This window comes from Haliotis asinina, chromosome 5 (assembly GCF_037392515.1).
Source record: "Haliotis asinina isolate JCU_RB_2024 chromosome 5, JCU_Hal_asi_v2, whole genome shotgun sequence".
Lineage (NCBI taxonomy): Eukaryota > Metazoa > Mollusca > Gastropoda > Lepetellida > Haliotidae > Haliotis > Haliotis asinina.
Window position 1 is genome coordinate 49,136,721 of NC_090284.1, and position 25,568 is coordinate 49,162,288.

Below are 25,568 nucleotides of genomic sequence, written 5' to 3' on the forward strand. Positions count from 1 at the left end.
ACATTTCTGTTGTCCCCCTCCGTGATATTGTGAGTGTACATCACCTTGTTTGATGTTCAAGCACCTTGTTTGATGTACAACCACCTGTTACATAACATTCCATTGTCTGATAGTTTTGCTAATTAGTTTTCTCATATTTTTTAGTTTTTCTCCTTCATAATAAAAATCAGTGAAATCAGTACTAATTGTGATTGTCTGTTTACTTGAACTGGTCATTTATGATAACTAGTCACTAGAAGTGTCCAGCAGCAGTTAATTAGTTGTGATTTCTCAACAGCGTTTAGCCTAAGAGTTAGCTTTGTAATTGACTCTTTTTCATAGATTCAAAGAAAATGATGTATCTGTTTGCTTTGTTTGCAGCGATGAATCATGACTGAAGTATAAGATTAAAAATACATACATGATATGTAACTGAGATCCTAATGTCCAGAGCAGATACCCAGTTTATTGGCATGTAATATCTATTAATAATTACCAGATAAACAGGATTTTCATGCAGAGCCTATTAAACACTGTTTTGTGTCTTATCTTCATGATGAAAAATTTATTCCTGCTAAATTATGAATGTGTTGTGAGAGCACATTAGTTGCCGCAATGTAGTAAGTTGTTGATACAACATTGCTGCTCAAATGTTGTTTTTTTACATTAGTAAAGTGATAGTATAGTGATGATATGCATGGAGTCACCTTGACAGTGTCCTGGTTGAGTATGTGTCATTGAAACCCAAGGGCATCAACTGGTGCTCATCAATCACTGACCATCTTGCTTCAAAAGATGATCGTGCTATATTTAGACTGGTTGTGCTAAAAATGCCATTTATTTGAGAAACAAACATCTAAATAAGGAACGTATACTATATCCTGAAGGCAACTCCAATGTATATTGGCCAAAGGTCCTAAAGTGCCTTAGTCTGTTGTACAGACCCTGAAGCAAATATATCCAAGAAAGCCCATGCAAGTCTAGAAAATGTGGCAAGTCTAAATTTCCTTAGCTTCTGAAAATAAAGGAAGTGTCATGGCTCCATTTCATATAATCATTTTTTTTTACTATGAACTTTTTTAGGAAAATATGTTCATTTCAGAGACTAATCTAAAAATGCTTTTGACTTTGACCATCGGGGCTAGACCCATTTCATTGTTTCTAGATCAGAATATGTTTGAGAAATAAAAAACAGCAACCAGGGTTTCCCATCAGATGTATGATTGATGAGTCTGTTTATGTTAATATAATTTGTTAACATTAACCTTATGCTGCAAAATTAACCAAGCCTTAAACATTTCTGAGATATGTTTTGCAATCCCTCTAAATGGCTCAAGATAACAGAGTCATGGATCTGGCTGTATGGTTTTGACTGACAGCTGTTATTTCTCTCATAATTCCCACGCAACTGTTATTCATCAATTTTTAAGAAATTCAGCTGTTTGATTTTTAAATAACTGGCTTTAAATATTTTTGCCTCATTTGTCATATGGACCAGCAATGTGTTGAACCATTCATTATAAAACAGGCATTGAATCCTAGACGTATTTTATGATATAAAAAGTTACATAAACTCTGCCTCTGCTGTTAAAACCAGTACACAGAAATATCGGGACGTAAGAAAGCTCATGGTGAGCTTATATTTCTCATTGCTGCAAGGACCCTACCTATGTATATCAACAGGTACCTTTCATAAGAATTGGTCTTGACCAAGCCATGCTTGTAGTAAGAGGTGATTTGCGGGATCAGATGGTCAGATAGACTGACTTGGCTGACACACCATCATATCCCAGTTGCATAGATCAGTGCTCAAGATGTTGATCCGTTGATTGTCAGGTCAAGATTTGATTATTTGCAGACCACCACCACAACAAAACAGCTAACCTGTCAGAATAAGGCTGTAGAACACCGGTGCTTTGTTAATTCAATTACCTATGCAGCAAGATTTATGACTTTGTTGGCGGATAATAGTTTGCTTACATTTCCAGCTGTTGCACATATTTCATCCTCAGCCTGACTGGTATGATTTGCTTGGTCTGGTACACTGGTGACTTGGTGACATGACAAGGAAAGTCTGTATAGTGTTCCTGAAATCTACAGAACATCAAATGCCAATTTACCTCATACCTGAAGGTTTGAAATACATTGCACAATCACTCAAGAATATGATAAGATCATGTTTGATTCCTTCTTGTTTCCAAACAGTACCCGTTAAGGTTAGAATTGGTATTCGCTGACCGATGCTTCGTGTAAGAAGAGGCTAATTCGATTGGGTGGTCAGGCTCGCTGTTTGACTCATGTCATCATATCCCATTTACATATAATGATGCTCATGAAGTTGATCACTGGATTGTCTGGTCTAGAGCTTATTCACCTGCTGCCACCAGGTGGAATATTGCTGAGTGCAGCATAAAACTAAACTCACTTCACTCGCTTGTCTACTTGGGCAATTATTTCTCAGACTTATCCTTCTGTTCTCAGTATATTTTGATAAAATGTTAATTTCTTCTCTTCTCAAACAGTCGTACTGTATTCAGTCCTCAGATGTAGACTAATGCTTGGTGGTCATGTGTATAGATTTTTTAGAAACTAACAAGACCTTTTAAACTGATGAGCCCCAGTGAAAAGGAAGATTCAGAAACTGAAGAAATCTAGATCTGCCTCATTTTTACAGCTTTAGCATTGCAGATGGGACAGGAGGACATAAAAATAATACTTTCAGGGACTGCGACTCAGTCCAGCCTCAGGCCTGTCCTATAGTTCTCCCTATATCTTCTTTATGTAAACACACTACAGTGTCAAACATCAAAGAGGTGATGTTTTATAGTTAACTTTACTCAACTGATGAAAACAATGTCAAATTCAGAGCCTACAACTCGTTTACCATTGAATCATTAACTGTTGTTGAGGCTTGTCTGTACTCAATGCTCTCTTTTCTCTGCACTGCGTCTTCACTTATGGGAGTGATGCTGTACGCACAAAACAAATAGATCATGTTGCAGAACCCACATTTCCTGTTTACCACAATCTAACAGTGGAATTTTTACCTACAGTTCACCAGAATCTCAAAAACTGTTTTCAAGCTTGGAAATATGTAAGGGGAGTCCGTCTGGAATTTCATTGACAGTGACTGTAAGACTTACTCGTGAGCTTGAGTAATTATTTTGTTGATGGCACAAGGCATACCTATCTGAGGAGTATCTTGGAGAGTAGTTTCCCCATTTGGGCTGAGTAATGATTCCTTGGCTGTCTTTGATGATGGTTGAGTAGGATGAACAGGTGTGTTTATACTCATGTTGTCTCGTTGCTGACAAATCTTGTTAGTGGTTTGTGGTTGGAGATGCCACAAACAGGGCATTCTTCCTGATATCAGAAACAAAGATGGCTACACTAGTATGTTTCTTACACATACCAACAACGTGGGGATTGATCGATGGCAGATGTGTTCCAAGGAGGAGAAATCATCATTTACATTCCTCAGGAATTCATCTAGGGATGGAAAAAATATTTTGGCTCTTGACTTGACATTTCAGATGTGGTACAGCATACAGAAAAAGCTGCCTTACTACAACAGCACAATATACATAGCAACCTGTAAACCATACGAAATAGAATGCAAGGAAATAGGTTAATTTGAACAAAATATTCCTAAGTGGAAACTTTCAGTTCAAACAAAATCCCATTCAGAAAAACCTGTTGCCAGAGTCATGAGCCAGGTTGTCTGAGGCTCAGCATCCCAGTGGTGGTTCAACATTTAAAGGTGAATACCTTGGACATGTCACAACTGAATATGGTTTTACGCCCTATTTTTTTAGCAATATTCCAACAATACAATGATGGGGCACACTAGAAATGAATTTAAAGCATTCTGTCCACTAGGGGTATCAAACCTAGTTTTCTGCATGATGTGCAGACAATGTACCCACTTTGCTACCCTGCCAGCTCCTCCAAAGTAGTAAGTTTCTCACACCTGCAGAATTTAGGCCCCCATGTTGTGTTAATATGTCACACTGTGATGTTACTAGAGTATTGTTAAGAGCGTCATCAACTTGCAGTTTTCGATTCTGGAAAATCATTCATTCATACCATAGCCAGCAAGAAGATGGACAAATGATCTGTTTTTCTTCTTCCTCCAAGTGATAAGGGATTCACTTCCCTATTCCTGGTGCCTCAGACTGCAGATTTCATCTTACAGAATTTGTCGGATGAATCTCAAGACCGATTTTCTAGGAGTACGTATACAGCACAGTATAGAGATGAGGCTCTGCAAGCAGCAACTACTAAGATTCTAGAGCATTTAAGAGTTCAATTTGTAGATTATTTTTCAGTAATCCTCAATTGGTATTTGATACCTTTCCTGCCCAGGTGATGTTCATAAAGACATTAAAAAAATAGATGATAAATTAGATATATCAAACAAGTGAATCCTTGAAAATTTGAAACCCACATTTTTCATCAAAGTTTTTCTTTTATGTTCAACACTAACTGAAGGCTGGTTTGCAACATAATCAACAGAACAAATGTCATGGCCTTGCTAGAGAACCACAAGGACAGAGGAAACTCTGTTTACAAATGTCAGCTGTGATGATGACCCCAACCCCGTTTTGAAAATATCACTGACCTTGGTAGAGGTTCAAATACTGATGATACCAGAACTATGATTACTCAGATTGTTTTGCCACTTCCCCTCAGGTTTTGTGCCTAATTGTTGAACGATGTGTGCTTGATGAACCCCGAAGATGGCTCAGTAATCAGTTAGTCATAGCAGCAAGCTGTAAACTGAATTATTAAGAGATCCCTTGATAACTGTTTGAAGTTTTTATAGTGAGAATATCATGTCCTGTTGTCTCTTAACTTGAATGGCTGTGATGGTAGAGTGAACCTTTGGTCACTCAGTCATATCCAAGCTGTTTTCATCAAAGGTAATGGTCCTTGTGTTGAGTTTGTAGGGAGCCATTCAGTGGTTCAGTTCAAAGACTTGAGTAAATGCTTGATAAACACATGCATGTGGAGGGATTGTTGGCTTGTGTGTCTAATTGTTTATGTACATGATGAATGACACCTGACTTACTGAGGAGTTTGATATTTTCTGAATCATCCTTATTAAACATGATAATGTGAATGTGATGCTACCATCTGCAGCATCTGTCTATTTCGTGGAACTGTTAGGCACTAAAATAGGAGGTTCACTTGACTTGTCGTCTGGTCTAACTAGCCAGGAACTGTCATTAGATACTCGTATTACACAAATATCATTACAAGCATCATAAAAAAATAATGTGTGAAGCCCATTTTCTGGTGTCCCCCATTGTGATATTGTTGGAATATTGCTAAAAGCGGCTTAAAACTAAACTCACTCACTCACAAAAGATTATTTACCTGAGACCTTACTATAGCATGGCCGTCACAAAAGGTTATTTGCATTACGGTGTTAGTATGGCGTTGTTGTCATAAAAGGATTTTTACCTTGAGGTGTTGTTATGAAATGGTTGTCACAAAAGTTTTTTTACCTTGAGGTGGTAGCATGACATTGTTGTCACAAAAGGTTATTTACCTTGAGGTGGTAGCATGACATTGTTGTCACAAAAGGTCTTTTACCTTGAGGTGGTAGCATGACATTGTTGTCACAAAAGGCTATTTACCTTGAGGTATGACATGGTTGTCACAATTTTTTTTACACTGTGTATATGACATGGTTGTTGTTTTATGAATTTAAAAATTATATGGTTGGCTTGTATGAGCTGGTAGTGTTTTCAAAGCCTATGTGAAATGGTAGATCCATCAAAATACAGTGTAAACATGCTTTTACCATTAAAGTGTGAAAACTTGAAACGGCAACAAGAAGTGGAATATAGCCATATGTACAGTTCCTGATCTGCCTGTTCTTTAGGTCACATGATATTGTATGTCTTGCACACAGAACTGTTTGGCAAGATGGTGTGTGCCATCGCCTACTACAAGATAAACACACTGGTTCACCCACAGCTTTGTTGTGATGACTGGTTTCAACTCACAACAGTGAGAATTCTGTCTAAACCAAGTGCTTTATGTTTAAGCATGGTTTTGTGGATGCATGCAGGAGGCATATATTTTGCCCAATGATGAAAGGAAATGTACAATTATTTCATAATTTGAATTAATAATTGCCCATTTGTATTATATGGTTATGTGATATGGTTTTGTAGAAATGAATATCTATGTTAATTTTGTCATTGACAAAGAAACATGCATAGTTTTATATTATCATACTGAATGCAATGTTAGATATCTCAGAATGTTTGAAGGTAAGAACTTGATTATCTCTATTTTCCACATACAGCTCAATAAAGTCATAATCCGAGGTAAATCCATGGCAATTAAACAAAATTTAACCTTACAGAATTTTATCATGATCTTCGGAGTATGTTACAACTGTGAGTGCTTGAAATGCATGCATTTCATGTTTATGTGTTTAAACATGGTAAAGGCACAGGAAATGCTCAGTGTAGCATATGAGGTTGCCGTTGACTTGAGAATGATATGGGAGAGTATATACATCTTTGAATGAGAAAGACGTGATGAGATCACCTCGTGTATCAACAGTGGAGATGTTGCATTTGTCTTTCAATGAGCTAGTAAAGGTGGTATCTGTAACATCTTAAAACACATGAAGTGTTTTATGATCTTTCATGGAGCTCCTCCAGTCCAAGTGACTGCGATGAAGGTGCGGGCTGCAGATGGATGTATCTGTCTGGTTCAGAGGCTGCTCTAGCATCCTGCCTCAATTACCCTGTAACCCACATGGCAGATAACCCAGAACACACACACATACACTTTCAGGACTATCACTGGTGGGCCACATAGTCCGAATAGCTGCCATGCTATGGTAGTAATTCATTCTCTGTCTGTCTGTCTGTCTGTCTATCTGTCTGGGAGGGCAAGGTAGGGCTAGAATTTCCTTGATTTGGATTTGAATCCAGTTCATTCCTATTATATTTCGAGGTTTGACAGCACCAAACTCACGTTAATGAGTTTCACCACTGTTGTATCATCTAGGACAAGCTATCACTTCAGGCATTTCTTCCATGAAACCGACATGCTGTGATATAACTGGAAAACTGTGGCATTCATAGAGGATACTAAGCGTCAAGCGGTATTACGCTAGTGTAATATTGAAGTGAAAATATTACACTGCTGTATCTTCAACGGGCGAGTAATAAAACCGAGTTTTTCAATCACTTTTTTTTTAATGTGTGTGCCTGTCTGTGTTGATGCAATATTTTGTTGTTATGGGATGTATTGACACAATACACTCTATACACAAATGCAGAAAACAAGTTCAGTGTACTTGAGTCATGAATATCAATAATGTGAAAACACCTGGCAGTAACGTTCCATGGTTTCCCCTTCGTCAAAGTGCACAAGCTATCGTAATGTGTTTCTAAACAGACCTGCACACACCAAGGAAACATTTATTTTCCATTTGGTGCTATTTTGTCTGTTTGATCAACTTTCCTGTACACTTTACAGTGATTCTGTTGCATCAACAGAATGCATTTTCTTAGCTTTACTGTCTTTTTCACATCATATTACCCCATTCATCTGAGAAGCCATTATGTGTGCGTTGTTGCATAGTTACCTGTAAATTGTTTTTTGTTATATGTCTCACGTTGATAGATTGCATAATGTTTGGCTTGTTTTGCTTCCTTTCTTGGAGGGGTTCAGGAAGTCCTTCAAAGCCAATGGGGCTGGATAGGAAATGCTATTTTTCTGATTATTGCTTGATGTTGTGGAGTAATGACAGTTTGATGTGGGTAAGCCAGAGAATGATGTTTAATGTCTCTGTTAGCAATAGTCCAGCAGGGAAAGCTGCTTGGGATCTCTATGCCCTGGGTTTTGAGCGATGGGTATCGGCAGAAATACCATGAATGGATATATTGACTTTAGGGGAGCATGGACTGTAAGCAGTGATTACAAACCTTGGTGTTCCCATACAGACCCTGAACTAAAAGTACCTGTATCCGAAGTCTCCTAACCAAATCTATAATACTTTGGGAGTTCTTGGTTTCGTGACTTTCAGTAAATGAAGAGACAGTCTGCGCCTTTTTCTGTTACAGTTTCAAAAGCAGTTTGACAAAATTAAATGAAGTCATATTTTTAAAAGATAAGAAATATTATTCTAAACTATATTCACAATCCATTACCAGTATGCCTTGGTAAAGCCTTGGTAACTCGTTAACTTATTACATTGAAGACCCTGGTTTGATTCCCCATGTGGGTACAATGTGTAAAGCCCATTTTCGGTGTCCTGTGATTTTGATGGCATATTGCTAGTACTAAAAGCATTAGTAAAACTAATCTGACTTACACTATTGCATCATATTCATAGCAGGGTTGTTTGTTGAAAATATAAAATGCTCAACAAATTATGTTGATACTCAGTCTTCAATCATCTGTTGATATCTCAACCCTTTCGGGTTTTTTGTTTGTTATTTTTTCTCAGTTCAGTCGTAATTTGAAACATCTCCTCTATCATAAAATCATTAAGTAAATCTGTTAGACATGTTCTCTGAGTCAGAATATTGTGATTTGATCTTCTTGCATTATATTAATCCCATTTTTACTGCTCTCCGTGTGTAATGTGTCTTTCAAGATGAACAGATGGTATGTTTAAATCAAATGGAAGATATGACCTGGATCTACAGTCAGTGTTGCATGAAGCCTGATCTGTTGGCAATGGACACATGATGGAAATGTTTGCCTTTCAAATGCATGTCAACATTTATTTTGTTGTCTCAGTCAAAATGCATCTGGTAAAATAGTCGCAACATCTGCTTATGAAATTCATACTGAACGATTTAGTGTCACGAATATTGGCTATAAACATGTCAGGTTACAGGGATCAAATTTGTATACCTATTTTGGAAAAGGGAATATGGAGGAAAGACTGTGCAAGAAAAAAATGAATGAGAAAGGTTTGTGTAGACCACAGGAACGAAATAAGTCGAAAGAATCAGGATACACTTTATGGGTATACAACTTATTTTTTCTGTACAGGCGATGTTTTGACATATACTCTAATGTAGTTGTCAAGCAAAGACATTAGAGCCTATGTCGGAACGTTGCCTATACATAATGACAAAATTGTATGTCCGAAAAATATTGTCCTCATTTCTTCATCTCCTCAACTTCAGTAGTGCCAATCAAAGAAGAAATCATTCTGTGTTATAATCACGTAAACCATATTACTTTAATTTCTGTCCAGCTCTAACTACAGCAATATGTCTCAATTTTCCCGTCTTACTCGGGCTTTGTATCAACACTGCTTCTTATTTCTATCATTATTCTGTATTTTTCAGCTGAAACCTTGTTCTAGGATGATGTTTGGCTATTGTTTGGCCTTGCCCGCATTTCCGAAAGCTGTCCTGTTATCCATAACATACTGGTATTAGACACAGCACTCTCATTAGACATGCATGCACCATTAAGGTCATAGCTGAATATGGCTTGGAGCAGAAGACCATTGTCTAATTGCTTTGTGAAAGGAGTGCACTGTACCTCAATAGTGTAACATATCCAGCAAGCTTTACCAGATTCAGATGTTAGATTGGAGTGAGAGGGTTTTGTTGTACACAATTCTGAAGGAACTTTTCTGTTGTATTAAATCTTTTCTGTGAAACAAGTCTAAAGTGACATATAAAGAAGCCATTTTGTTCTTTGGGGACACTGTTTCAGTGATTGTCATGAATATATATATATTACTGAGAGACCAGTGATCCTAACGAACGCAAAACTCATTCAACTTGTTCAAGACAAATTTATTCTGGTAGCAAAGAAATGCATCTTTAGAAGATAGTAATAAAGGTTCCTGAAAAACTTGGCGACATGGCTCCCATGCCATGCTAACTCATAAACATACTGTGGTGTAGCCTAGTGGTTAAAGTGTTCACTCATCATACTGAAGACTGGGGTTCAGTTTCCCAAATTGGTGCAGTCTGTACAGCCCATTTCCAGTGCACCCCGCAGTGATATTGCTGGAATATTGCTAAATGCTAGAACTAAACTCTCCCACTCATAAATATACTTGTTACATTGTCAAAGAAGTGTAACTTGACGTTTCTTTGGGAAAGTGTTCATTTTGTTAATTGGTCTTGTTGGTAGATCTGTAATAACCATCAACTTTGATATATTTTTATCAAATTCAGATATATAAACATTGATAAGGATATTGGTAAATGAGCAAGTTCTAAAGTATTATTTTTTTGTAAGCATTTTGGCTTTGCACATCCCAACACTTATTTATGACCTGAATTGACCAGCTCTGTGTTGCGTGTCGGACAACTCGAGATCTGTGTAAGAAAAGGACGTTAACCCTGCTACAAATATTCACTGCTTGCTGCTGACTGTGTACAAATCATCAAGGTTCAATCGATTCATTTGATGGCGTCTACCTCCTGAATAATGGCATCAGCATCGAACACAAAGGTCGTGATTGTCATTAACCCCCTTGTTGTCCAGCATTCAATGGTTCTATTGATTTCCATTACACTATTGGTGATTCTTATCTTGATTTATATTTGTATGTTGAATTTATGGCTGCATATGCATCATACTCAAATATATTGTATTCCACTTTCATGATTAAATCCTCTTTTATCATAAATGTGCTTCTGGGGTTAGACAGCTTCTTTTGAGGTTGGTAATTACATTCGTTTCTTGAATATCTCAATTTTTAGTTGCCATGGTGATAATATTTATTGCAGTCTGTTGTTTGATGTGAAACATTGCACGATGGATTTGGCTCAAGATGAGCTGTGGTTATGTTGATTATGCAGTAATTGTTAAATAGGACATACGGACATAATTGAAATAGGACATAATTGTTGGAAAAAGGATAGATGGAACAATTCCATTATGAACGCATTTGACCTCAGTTGTAGTTGAAAATAAGGACATCAAGAAATAATAATCCATGTACCTGTAATCATTCTGTTTATAAGCATGGTGCAGTCATAAACTTGATCTTTGCTTGCAAACCATCATCATAACGTTACAAAATATTGATGGTAGACACCTAGCATCAGTGGTAAGAAACGCTCTTTTCACAAATGTCACAAGATAAGTAAGTACTTTCTTTCATATCATATATTTTCATAACGGGTGCTGGGTTAGCCTTGTGGTTCAAGTGTTCGCTCGTCATTCTGAACTCCTGGGTTTGAGTCCCCACATGGGTAAAATGTGTGAAGCCCATTTCTTGTGTCCCCTGCCATGATATTGCTGAAATATTGCTAAAAGCAGCATAAACTAATCTCATTCTAAACATTTTGCACATCTGAGGACAGAGAGCGACAATACTCGAACCTGTCTAATCACTAGTCTTGAAAGTTAAATATTATCCAGTCCTATCAAATTATGCTGATAATAATACTTACATCATTTAGCATGTGGAATACTATTAAATATCGTCCATCATCATGTATGTGATCCAGATTGTTAATTTGATCATGCTTCACAGCAGTAAACTGACTCAACTCAGTCACACACATTCAGCACTTGACCTGCTAAAGGAGATTATGTACAATATGATTAACCGTAATTCCAGCTGTAGTATGCGAGATTGCAGCACAGACATGCTACTTCCTGACAGTGTGCTGTGGCAATGTACATGTGTCTGGTTGAAGGTTTGCATTAACATTCTGAGTCAGATTCGAAGTAGTATATGATTTATAATACATTATGTAGGCATATATTGAAGTTAGCCACTCTTTAAAGAGAATGAGTTCAGATCAAGCATATGCACCTTTTTACCTGTCAGATATGAGGAGAGGTCAGATTTCATATGAAGGCAGGCATCACCATATTTCTATTTTCTGTAATCAGTTATAGTAGATTGTTTTAATTTTCACAGGCTGAATTTCCCTGAAAATTCATAATTGATTTTATGTTGAAATTAATGGACAGAGGTGAATACTTGGAGCATTGTATGAGGTACTTTATTAACAGTGGAAAAAAGATTCACAGACTGTTTTGATAAAATTGTAAGTTATTTATATATGTGGATGCATGTATCAGATAATACTTATAAAGTGATATGCAATAATACTTCGGTTACTATCTGGGTGGTGTACCATAAACAGTTAAGTATGTTTTGGATCATGAGTTGCATACATTTTTTACGAGCACAAACTGAAACCAATAGAATTTAAACCACTTTTGGCCCTGTTCAAAATGCACAAACTGATGAATGTATTGCAGTAACTTTACTGCTTCCCCTTATCGGAATTATATTCATGATCAAAACTCATGTTTAGTGCTAAACAAATTGTTACTTCTTGAAAACTGCAGTTTGTATTCCTGTCTTTGCTCTAAGTATCACACTCACTTCCTCAACTCACTCACTCACTCACTCAAAGGACTTGATAATTTGTAAGCATTAGCACACATTTGATAATTAATTATTGCAATATTTATCAGAAATGGTGAGGGATATACTGTATTTTATATATATTGTGTCATGCTGTACATGACATGACTGATGTCTTGATTAAGATGACTTTATGTCATTTTACACTCATGGGATATTTGATATCAGGCTAGACTTACCATGCATATGCCAGTTATGAGTGTCTCACATTCACTGGACTTTGTGTGTAGCTGTGGAAAGCCCTGTGGCACACACGCAACCAGTTGGTGCTCAGGAGTCATGTCCTACATTTGCCTCAGTTTGAGTTGTTTACTCTTTATTCACTGAAAATGGATTTGGATGAATATCTAAGACAGTTCATACGTTAGTGTAATTTGACTGAGAGATGACACTGATATGTCGTAGACATTATGTAACCGGATACAGATAATCATGAACACCAGGAACAAGATAAGACATGAAAATTCATGTTGCTGGTGTCTGATGTTAGACTGATTGTTACAGTATGTAGACCTTTCAGCCGTTACACAGGATAAGCTGAAGTATCAACAATCAAACAAGATGGGACCATTTTCATTTTTTTCATGGAATTCTTGTTTTCTATTTTATTTTCATTTTGCTGTCTTTCATCATGTTTATAATTACTTATTTAAGCCCCCTTCTCAAAGATATATTATTAAACATGAAGAAAATTGATTATTGATGATGGATTTATACTGTTTGAAACTTTTGGATCTCTGGATCCTTGAGGCTTTGTTAGATAGTAATTGTCATGAGACTACCCAAGTTTTGACTTTGGCAAGGAACCATTGGCTTTCATGGTTATTGTAATATACTGGATTCACTCACTGAACAATGGTTAGTCTCCAAACATTTGTTTTCTCTATATGTTTGGAAACTGTGGGAGGAATGAACTCTGTTGGGTAGGGAAGAATGAACTCTGGATTGATGAACTGTTGGATATCTGGGTTTGTTACATTGCCAAGAGGAGTAATTTGATAATGTTTTGGCAATATAGACAGCAAGACTGAGTGATCTGATAAAATGTGTAGAAATCCCAGCTAATCAAATTTCACACTAATATGCATTGACAGATAATTGGGTGTTGCCATCCATCATCATAGCTACCAGACAACAGTTTAGTTTAAGGAGCTGTGATAGGTTCCTCCTTGCATGAGACACAACAGATCAGCACCAGTAATCCAAGACAAATATATCAATTACAGACCACCCTGTTTGATTTCATTAACAGCATTCATGCAACATTGATGCAATATAATCCTTTTCAATTATCAGCTAATGAAATTTTTGTATTGTTAGCACTAAAAAATCAATGTTATTAGGTTTGTTCAAGGTGTTTTTATTTGAATTGAAATTGATTGTGTTAATGATCGATTTACTCTTGATAATTTGAAATAGAAGGGAATTATTAATTTGGAAAGGATTTATTTTGAATGGATTTAAGAGATGCATTGATAATTGAAAGTTGGTAATCCTTCATTATTTTACAATTGAAGTTCAAAACCAGTTGTGATGGCAGAATTGTGATTTCTTCAGCAAGAGCTTCAATCTTTATTGGAAAATGGCTGTTTTATTGGTAGAAGAAGTTCCTGATAAACAGGATTCTTTGATCACAGGTTCCAATTATGCTGTTGCTTCTGAAGATTCTTGTCATGCTGATAACAGAATATTGATGTGCTTGATGTTGAAATTAACTTTAAGCAATCATTGTTTGAAATTAAATTGAAATTTCTTTCTTATTCGTGATTGGCAATATTAAAACTTGGTCTTGGTAAATTGTATTGTACCAGAACAGTTGTGACAGTGATATTGAAACCGAAATTGCTGATACAACTTTGTATGTCTTTTCAGTCATTGAACTGTTTGAGCATGTTTAGCACACTATCGATGCATGGACTTAACATAGCATTCTGTATAGAGGATACTAAATACCGTGTAATACCATTTTTATTAAAGGAGTTTATGGTTTGATACTAAAACTTTAATGGGTATATTAGAAATGGTATTTAGTGTTCTGTTTATTACTCGCCTATGTAAATTGACAGAAACTGTGGCGAAGCTGAATACAGTGTGAGAACTCTCCGTTTACACGAGGCAAGCAAGGTCTAGTAAAATTGCGACAGTGACAGTAGTATTGTGACGTCACGACTTTGAACCATTTTGACATCATACGTCAAGCAGTATTACACAAGTGTAATATTGCCATAAAAATATTACACTGCAGTATCTTCAGCGGGCGAGTAATCAGTGTTAACATTCCATTTGTTAAAAGTGGAACTGGTAAGTTGGTATTTGAGAAATACCATAGTATGTACCATATATACCTCAGACACCATGGGTGTCGTGTAGTGGTTAAAGCATTCACTTGTCACCTGGGTAAAACACAGATTTCATGGGTACAATGTGTAAATTAGAAATGTTTTAATGATTTCAAGTTTAAAAAACAAATTCGTCACCGAATGTTGAAACAGGACAGAACTTGTCTGATGCTCCTTGTTGAGTTCTTGCCATTGAAGCACTGTTGATCTGGAATGTTGAAGTGTTAATCCATGCCACCAGGTACTAGCCTAGTGCCATGATTGTTCACTCTGTTGCAGTAAATCGAGCAATATGGTCAATATTTGCATAAGCAGTTCCTGATGCCAGTGTAGATGCTATCATTCCCAGGAAAGGAGGAAACGTGTTGCCTTATTGATCTAGAACCTTGCAGTAATGGTAGGAGGTTGCTGCTTGTTTGATCTTGACGATCATGTTTTTTTATGTTTGTACCTCCTGTCAGGTTCATACTTTGTGTAGTGGAGAATTAAGTCTTGCCTAACAGCCAATTTGATCTTCTTGTGAGGAACTATTGCCCCTGAAGTGTTTGAAATTGACAATTACTCTCCCCAGTCAGACACGTGAGAAATAAAGAGCATTTGAAAAGAGTGGCTGAAATGTTTGGAAATTTACTCTGACGTGCTTGATGAGTAAAGTTGGTTTTAAATGTATTTCCTGTTGGTAATCAAAAAGATGAATTTTTTGTGTCACATCAAAGTGATATATACCAGTGAATGTTGATCCAATATTTCTTGATTTCACTTCAGGCCATTTATGGCTGCAAGATTGGTGATGCAATATAATTTTCACCCACTATTTGAAATCTGACGCTGTCGAGTAGACTAGTGTTAAAGTGCTGGCTTGTCATGCAAAAGACCCGGGTTTGATTAGCCCCATGGGTACAATGTGTGAAGCCCATTTGTGGTGTGCACTCACCATGATATTGCTGGAATATTACTAAAATTAGCATGAAACCAGACTCACTCACTATTTGACTTTCTCAGCAACACTACCCATTTGGAATTCATCATTAATCATTAGCATCATTTCAAATTTCCTTTTTAAGTCATGTAGTCATTACTGTTTGTTCACAACAGAATGTCTTTGTCTAAGTTTCTTACCTTCATGATAGGTGTAATTGAATGATGAGAAAAAGGATGTTATTGATTGGAAATTGTGTCAATATTTTAACTCAAAAGATATCACAATACCTGATTAATAATGATATTCTGAAATGTACACCTATGAAACTTAAATCAAATGCCTTTTTTGATTTTTCTGTTTAAATTTTGTTTTAGGTTGAACAGATCTGTATATAAAGTAAACATTTAATCAGTCTTTGTATCTGTCATTTGATGAATGTGGGGCTTTTAAAGTTGATTTTTCTACTTTCCTGTGCTCCAAATTTGACAGAAAATAATGTTAATAGGTGCTTTCAGAGCAGATCTTGAAATTGTAAAATATTTCTTTATCAAACTTGATACATTGACAGGTCTTCTCATGATAATGATATACCATTGCTGGGATAGTGATGAGTTCATTTCCTTATTTGCTGTTTTATTGATAGTTTACATATACATTGAATAGATATGGTGATGTATGTGACTCCTCTTGTTTGAAGTGATGTGCAAAATGTTGTTCTGGTAGCTGATATCATGGACGGTTTTGTCTGTTTTATACTCTGTCATAAATATGTCATCAGGAATGAGGGAACTGATGAAAGATTCTTGATGAAGTAAGGGACATTGTTTTCATTCACTGACTCAGTCCTTTTTTGTCAATAACTGGCAGATCTGCACGAGTGCAAAGCTTGGTACTGGTCCATGGAGTAGGCAAAGAATATTTGAGAAAAGGCACAAACTGCCTCATGCTGGTGCAGTAAATACAAAACACAGCACTTAATAACATGATAGCCGTTTGTAATTTATATATGTTTAATTCTTGTGTTTGTTTGATTATTAGATTATCATTACTACTGAATGTCTGAAAAGTCATTAATCTTTGTTTTCTGTCAGAATGACCTTTGATATAAACTGATTTGTTTTGAGACACTCCATAATTGATTACATAATGAGGTGAATGGCTGTTGTGTTTAGTCTTTCTTATCCTTTGTATGTGTTTCTAGGCTTACAAGCTAAGGAGCTTAAGGAGTTTATCTGTTGGCAGTGTTTAAAGTCAAGAGTGTTTGTTGCTTAAGGCCCCACATGGCAATATTTCTGTTTTGTCAAGGCAGCTTGCAAATAATTGAGTCTGGGTCAGACAATCAGTAGATTGGTATTTTGACCTTGTTTTCAACAGACTGACCACAGTCATTAAGTCACCTTTTATGACGGACAAGCTCTGTCCTGGAAACCTGGCTGGTTCTTCTTATTGACTAGGACACATGTTTTCTGTTCTATCCTGGAGACCTGGCTGATTCCTCATAGGGGCTAGGCTAGGGACACATGTTTCCTTTGTTCTATCCTGGAAAGCCAGCTGGTTCCTCACAGGGGCTAGGGTTAGGGAAACATACTTTCCCATGTTCTCACTAGGCTGAGGTCATGGTTGAGCCTCAGGAGGAGAAGTTTAACGCCACTCTCAGCAATATTCCAGCAATATGAGTCTCAGTCTGGACCAGATCATCCAGTGAGTGACATTAAGAACATCAGTCTACATGATTAGGATATGATGAGTTGCATCAACTAAGTCACACCCTGAATGCCCATTCCTGTTAGCCACCATGCAGTATGCAAGGGTTGTTGGAGATACTGAATATTTTGTTCTTGGGGGAACTTTCAATGTTTGTAGATGCAGGTTTGAATATATGGACATTTTTATTTTATGATAAAACTTTTTGATTTTGGTTGTGGTAGACATCAGGGGATTTTCTGTTAATGTACATTGTTTCTGACTGCCTCTGAGGGAGCTCTGTCATTGACCTTCATATTAATATGGTGTTTCTGATTCTCAACTCAGTGTAGCAAATGGGCATGTTTGACAGCCTAACTTTTCTTGCCTTCTCTGAACATACATACTTTAGACCTGAGCCACACAGTAGTTTTTGTGCAAAGATGATTGTAGCGCTCATTCTTCAGCATTGATGTTTGATTTCAACATAGCTTGTTGAACAGGGATCAGGTAGTGTAAAACAAAATGACAGGGCAAGTCATACTTTCTGACTTCCCATCAAGTGGCCAACAAAATGTTTGTGGTCATGCTTTGAAGCTGTGAATAAGATTGCAGTGGGAGCCAGAAAAAGAGAACTAAATTTGATTTAGACATTTGATGACTGTGGCCATTCTTCAGTAGTTTCTGACAGCTTGAATCATCAGATGGACAGGATGTGCTTGAGCATGTATTGATGTGGTGATGTGCAGGATGTGAGTTGACAAATTCAAAAAGCAACAAATATTCTAGTCCAAGATTTGTAAAACTCTTGAAAGACTGATGACATTTCACTGTGGTAGAAGTTGAACTAAGAAAGAACTGCAATAACTTTGAAGACATCTGCAGATACTACAATGAATAGGAAATCTAATTGCTAACTGTGCATGCATGTGTGGTTTCAGTAATGACAGGGAGGTATCTGATAATTTGTGGCCTATAGTAAGTGTGACAGGTGATTTTGTAATTCTTGTGACAAGCATGCTGTGTTGCGTCAGGTATGATGAGGTCTTCTCTGCCTCTGAAATAAGCAGGTCTCATCCATCATGCCTTGAGCTCTCAAGGCTAATGTACAAAAATCACTGAGTCTCATACATACTCCTTGCTGATTATATATGAGCAGTCCGTGTAGATTATTTTACAGGGATTTGTGTTCAAGTTTACACTAAGTGACTTGGCAGGCAAGAATGTTCTTTTGTTCAAAATTGGATTTTATAATTTTGTAATAGGTATTTTAACACTCAGCACAATACTCCTCAGGGAGCTGAAAAAGTGTTGGAAAGTATGATTATATACTGTGACTGGGGATAATAATGTGCCTTGATATGAGCCCCATATAAGCAGACTATTACTATTACTAAAACCATGAAACTAAACCTGTTCCTCATTTCTGTTCCAACTTGGACATTTTATGCGGAACTTGTTGCATAGTTTTTGTTGATTATCAGTCTCAGAGTGGATATAATGGGTGAGGCCTATTTCAGACATTTTCACCTGTTGTTGGGATAAAGTGGCGACACACTCATTCACTCACTACTTGACTCAAAATACAGGCATTGGCGCCTGGGATTCACCCTCATACCAACATACAGCCATCATGCATTCATGCTTGGCTAAGCTGTATTTACAGGTTATTTCCCCTATACATAAAACATGCCACAACATTCGAACTGCTAGAAATGGAATATTACCCAGTAGTTGTCACATACAGCTTCACATGACTCAGTCACAAGAATTATCTGCAGTGATCCAATGCAAAACAGATCACAGGTTTGTCTTGCTACTCTTAGATCTACCCTCTGATTGTGCTGTAACAGAACTCGATCGACGGCTGACAATAAATATTGATCATGTTTGGTGTTACATACAGATTGTCACTTGACATGCAACCTAGCTCGGCTGTGATAGGTTATGAATAACGATGAAGTAGTTGGAGTACTGTTATTTGCATCTCTGGATGAAGCCAGTCAAGATCAGGAGAGAATCTGAGAGATGGTCACTAGGACTTTGTACATACGATGAAGGATCAATAAGCTGAATCTTATGTCAAGGCAACACCGTCGTTCTTCTTTAAAATGTTATAAAGTTAATTCTTAAGACCTTTCAGTGGAAATCCTCAATACTCTTAATGGGTAAAAGGATAGCTTGAAAGCATTTTTTTTTATGCTCTGTAGTACTAGTGGTATTTTCCTCATGAACATGGATGAAAGCTTAGAAATGCTGTTTCCCCAACAACAGTCAGAATAAGATCTTAAAGATGCTTTTAGAGAAGTGGACTTGACATTCAAGCTTTTGAATTGATTAAGTGGTGTGCATGGAAAAACAGAGTAAATACCAAAAATAGAACTTAGAATGTCTTTGTGATGAATGTTGTAGATTTTAGGAAATTAGATACCACTGATATGAAAGTTGTGGACCTACTTGATGCATTAAGTAGGGAATTTCAATGCAGTGGTTGAAGGTAACCAAATACCATTGATGGCAATTGTTGTTACATTCATGTAAGGGGAACTGCCTTCAGCTGGAAGCAAGTGTCTGATCTTAGATGCTGTAATTTGTTGAACAGCACAGGTTTGGTCCTGGAAGCTAGAGTTGACAGACTTGATTGCCATGCATATGTGCCATATTTACTGTTACAAAAATCTTGATTGATGAAAGACCTCAACTGTTTAAGCTGCATTGCACACACAAACATTGCTGAGTCACAGTTGTGAAAACATACACAAGTACTGCATGTTGTCTTTGGTGCTATGAAACTGCAAATGATGATTAAGGAGGAATATACAGGACCTTTGCTTTTAGACAACAAAAGGTTGGACACATCAAGTTCAACGCAACATTGTCTAACTGTAACAAGTATCTTGATATACTGTAAACTGCATGCGATGTAATTTCTGATTCCTTGAATCAAGAACCTAGACTCCTATATTTTCAGCAAGCTGTTATGTCACATACACTTTGTGTTTGTTGAGCTTTAAATGTCTTCTCTATTTTCCAGGGAATTCTGCTGGTATATGACATTACAAACAGGTGGTCATTTGATGGCATAGACAGATGGATCAAAGAAATCAACGAGGTATTAGATTGCTCTAAAAACTCCTGCTGTTGAATTACATCTACTTGTCTGCAGGATGTAGAAGCTATTTCTGAAGTTTTGGCAGGGAAAACAGTTGTATTTTTTGTCCATAAAGCTAACAAGTGTTTCAACAACAGCCAAATGAAAGTTTGAAAACTTTTTGAAAATAACAGGAAATGGCTAAAAAAATATCTTGAAGCAGAATAGGAATTGCAGTATATGACTTAGGGTACTAAGTCTGATGTCAAAACCTTGTTAACATTGTGTTTATGTGTATGTTCATATCATGTGCTGTAAATGATGCTATGAAAAGTTAATCGCGTACAGGTCCCCGCTTCACAAAGTACTCGTAATCCTAAGACCTGGAAACTTTCCTTGGAGCATTTCTACCTCCTGTGCTTATAACACTGACTTACGGTAGTCGTAGCATTATGAGAGCTTTGTGAAATGGGGCCGAGGCTTGTAGATTGTTTATAATTGATTATCTTACCTCACACATAAATGTCATATTTTTTTATCAGCTGAGCCAATTTAACTGCTGGAAATGCATAACTGTGGGAATTCATTTGGTTGTTCATATTAGGCGATAGCCCAAACACTACACGAAGAACCAAACGAATTCCCACAGTTCTGCATTTCCTGCAGTTAAATAGAAATATTACTCGCCAACTCCAGTACTCCTTTTTATGATCCAATACCCATGCTTCAAACAGTTCAAAATTAATATTGAGGCATTTGGTAAGTTAAGTATGTTGTTGCCCATGGGTTGATGTACCCTGTATGTTTTATGTGCAGTGAACAAGTTAACAGCTTATTTTTTTTGTCCAGTTTTTCATAATTACCAACATCGTATTCTGATGCACGATGTCTGTGTAGTGGAAAGTCAGTCATGGAACCGTGGTGAGAATCATCCTGTCCACAGTTCTCGGAGTTCTCAGTTGTATGGTCTGGGGGTAAAGGCATTTGGCCATTTGACCAATGAAGATCAGTGTTATAATCAACTAATGGAATTTCGTGGTCAGGTTTCGCAGACTTGGTTGACTGAGTTGGGTATCCAGACCCTTGAAGGTCCCGGGTAGAATCAGCCTCCAACAACCCATGCGTGCCATAAATGCTGCCTATGCTTGTCTGAAGAAGCAACTAACAGGATCGGGTGGTCAGGCTGGCTGACTTGGTTGACACATATCATCGGTCCTATTTGTGCTGGCGGATGCTCATGCTGTTGATCACTGGATTGTCCGGAACATTGCAGAGTGCTGCACAGAACCACTCACTCTCTCACTCACTCACTCACTCAAATGGACTTGACCCATTGTACCAGATCCGGATTGTCAACATGACGTTAGGACATTTCACCCACTAGGCTACCCCACCGCCCCCAAACTAGTGCAAGCACACACCTCCACATGAATGCATGTGGTTATAGGAGTGCAGTGATCTTTACGCAACATTAAACCCAATTCCAGCTCATCCATATCTGAACATGTTGAATTCACTCTAATCTCCTACATTGCAGCATGCACCGGGTGTACCAAAGATCCTGGTCGGAAATCGTCTTCATCTCGCCTTCAAACGTCAGATCAGTGAAGCAACGGCAGAGACTTATGCTATTAAGAATGACATGGCTTTCTTTGAAGTGAGTCCACTGTGCGACTTCAATGTAACGGAGTCGTTTGCTGAACTGTCACGACTTGCTCTCAAGAGAAATGGCATGAGTCGGGCATGGGGGCACAATAAAGGTGAGGAGAGGGACTGCTGTGTGACAGTTTTAATAAAGGAATAATCATTTCATTATAACATCTTGATCAGTTATTGAAGATCCTTTTATTTTCAAAGAATATCAGACAGTTTGCACAAAATGATGACACTCATTGTACTCTTGTAAGAACAATTGATATCTTATGTCATGCATGAAGAAACACATGTAGAGCTAATATCATGCAACACACTTTGCTGACCCGTGAAGGTCTGGGGTAGAATAGGCCCTCAGCAACCCATGCTTGCCATAAAAGGCGACTATGCTTGTCGGAAGAGGTGACCAACGGGATCAGGTGGTCAGGCTTGCTGACTTGGTTGACACGTCATCGGTTCCCCAGTGCACAGATCGATGCTCATGTTGATCATCACCGGATTGCTTGGTCCATACTCGACTGGTTACATGCTGCCGCCATATAGCTGGAATATTGCTGAGTGCGGCGTAAAACTAAACTGACTGACTCACTGATTCTTATTGTGCTTTGTTATTACTCAGGTCTGTAATACACTAGAGCACATACAGTATACATTCTCGACTTCCAAGACTGACATTCATATTGTTGTAGCGTTCTTCTTTTGGTTTGAATAGGTATGATTTCTTTGATACTGAATTGATAGTAATTGGATTTTTGTTCCTTTCCCTGATGTGCTGTATTGATGTCAGGTGTGCCTGATGGAGTTATCTCCCTTGCTTGATAGTCACAGCTTTCTTTCATCTTAAACATTTTACACACAAGTTTGAAGGTCTGTTGGTTAAAGTTGATTTTTGAAATTATTATTACTGACAATTACTTATTAATAATTAATGTAATATTAAGGAATTCAGAATTACCTTCAAGTAATGATTTTGTTTGTTTCAGTTTTGAGTCTTCAAGAATTAGCCTGCAGGACGATAGTTTCTCGGACTACCATATATGGCATTGAACAACTTCCTCTCCCACATGCACTGAAATCCCACCTGAAGTCATATGCACTGACGAACAAAACAAGGGCAAGGATGCTTAGTTTTGTGCACAGAGACAAACACAAAAAAGTGAAATATTTAAACCCTTGTGACTCTCCACCAATGAACTGCCGAAAGAGCTGCTGTATCAGCTAGCACTGAACCTTGTTCTCTCTGTGTTGCCATTTCATGCAAGAGTTCATTCCCCTGATGACCTTCACCTCATTGCTGTCTCATCATTGTTGTCATGTGACTGTTTTCATTTGCATCATTTCAAGCCAACTGAGCTTTGGTATGCATCAGCGCTTGCAGGCCAATTTATTTCATCCATGTTCGTGCTACAGCTGTGATTTTTGTTTGCTTTTTTTCAATATTTTTTTTTGTACAGTTTTGTATGTGAATGTAAAATGTTCGAAGGGACAGAACATTTATGTAATATACTGAATTGATTTGAACCACATGCTCATAAGGATTGTGAAGAATTTGAAATAACAAAACCTTGGTAAGAACCTACCTACATTGATAATCAAGTGCTATAAGAACAGACTATAATCATATATGGAATATATTTTCTGGTGCTGATATGAACAATATAAACATTCATAGATGACAATCTTTTATGGAAGTTCCCCTGATTTTGATTTAATTGGGTCGTTTTGTTAATAATTTTGACTCTCACATCAGTTCAGCAGGTATAATTTTCGTATTGCTGAACATATGCATGGGGTAAATCTGTATTTGTGTTTACTGCCATTGTTTCTGCCTATATAGTGAACACAACAATCTGCAGAGTAAAGGGAGTGAACGTATTAATTGAGTTTGGAAACTTGTAATTATGAAGATTTTTAGCATTAAAATTAGGTGAGGAAAACAATATATTAATAACTAGAAATGTCAACATGAAAGCTTGCCACTTTTGTACCAGACCTGTATAGGGCACTTTTCGGTGACTGACATAACATCGTTGGGGTAATTTTGAAACTGGTCCTCAGAGATAGAAACAGTCACTAGCCCACTAGCCTTTTTCATTTCTGTTGTAGTTATTTTGAGGTCAACTAGAATTTTTAACACTTTGTGAACGTCTATGTAATATGACAAATCACATTGCCAACTTTTTGACTTTCTGGGATTAATTCTGTCCCCAAGTCCTGAATATCTTGGAGACAGACCTTTTCAGTTATGAATATTTAGGAATGTTTCTTAACTACGGTTGAAGAAATGATGAGCATTATGTTTGGATGATGACTGTCCACTGAAAGTATTACCACTGTGCCTGGACAGTGTCTGGCAGTGTCAGCTGACAGCTTGGGGGTTCAATTCTTTTTTCAAAAAAAAAAAGCCACTTGCGATAGGTTGGATGACTTTAGGAAAGTAACTTGTCCTGTCTAATTTTCCACTTGCCCAAATTTTATGACACAATGTTTAATGGTAACTATTTATCTAAGACTATTTAACAAAGAGTGATAAATTTCGAAGAATGATAGCTCTACTTTATTATTATATTTTTTAAATGTATTATTTATTATGGCTACATTATGAGCAGATATGAAATGAAATCAAACTTTATTTGCACTTTGAAACCATAAGTGGAAGTTACATAGTACTCCATGGACAAGTAAGATACCATTATTTGATTGCCCGTAATGAAAACTGACTCGTCTCGGGCATCAGGAGATGGGGTATTTTAACCCCTGAGGTTGTTGAATAAGTAGATTTATATTGTTAATACCTTGATTTGCTTACTTTATTTGGCATGTTAGAAGACAGTTCTAAGATTTAGCAATCTGATGGTAGTAGCAATAAACAACAAGATTTTAAAATTAATTAACTTACACAAACCAAAGATGAGGCTGTAAAAACAAAAATGATTGGTTCTCATGCAAGGTTTTACAGCTTATCAGATGATGCAGGCTGCAGTATATTTTTGCATTGTAGCAACCACCAGTAGATAATACATGCTTCTACAGGGGGGTTGTTCTTATGCTTTAGAACAGTGAAGATTGATTGTTAGCTTGAGAACTATGGAGATTAATTATATTGGCATGATAGCTATGAATATTCATTATACACTGAGGGAAACAAATAAGGAAACTCCACTTTATGGTAGTATTCCTTTATTTATTCTCATATTTCCTTCAACAGGGCTGTTCAAAGTTGGAGACAAAAACTGGAAAATTTTAATAGAAGGCTTGGATTTTCCTGTGTTCCTTTATTTGTTTCTTTCAGTATATTAGCTTTACTTCATATGATTCTGGTGGACTCCCTGCTCAATAGTAGATATATTTTTCAGTATTTTCTCCTTACACTTATAGTTTCTTTTCAATTTGTTGACGAGATATATGGTAAATGGTAAGGCTTCCAGATGTGTCATATCTCAAGAGCAGCATATTTCAGAAGCATCTTCTAATTGTTATTGTAAGGTTTCTGTCGAA

General features: G+C 37.1%; 1 protein-coding gene across 1 annotated transcript in view; it reads left to right on the forward strand.

Annotated features, from left to right (window-relative positions):
* Positions 1–24,474, forward strand: part of LOC137284686 (ras-related protein Rab-40B-like) — a 35,740-nt gene extending 11,266 nt beyond the window's left edge. Inside the window, exons 4-6 of the mRNA XM_067816598.1 lie at positions 20,361–20,438; positions 21,955–22,177; positions 23,054–24,474. Of these exons, the coding sequence (XP_067672699.1) occupies positions 20,361–20,438; positions 21,955–22,177; positions 23,054–23,292 (540 nt within the window). The 3' untranslated portion in view covers positions 23,293–24,474. The remainder of the gene's footprint in view (positions 1–20,360; positions 20,439–21,954; positions 22,178–23,053) is intronic.
* The last annotated feature ends 1,094 nt before the right edge of the window (positions 24,475–25,568 follow it).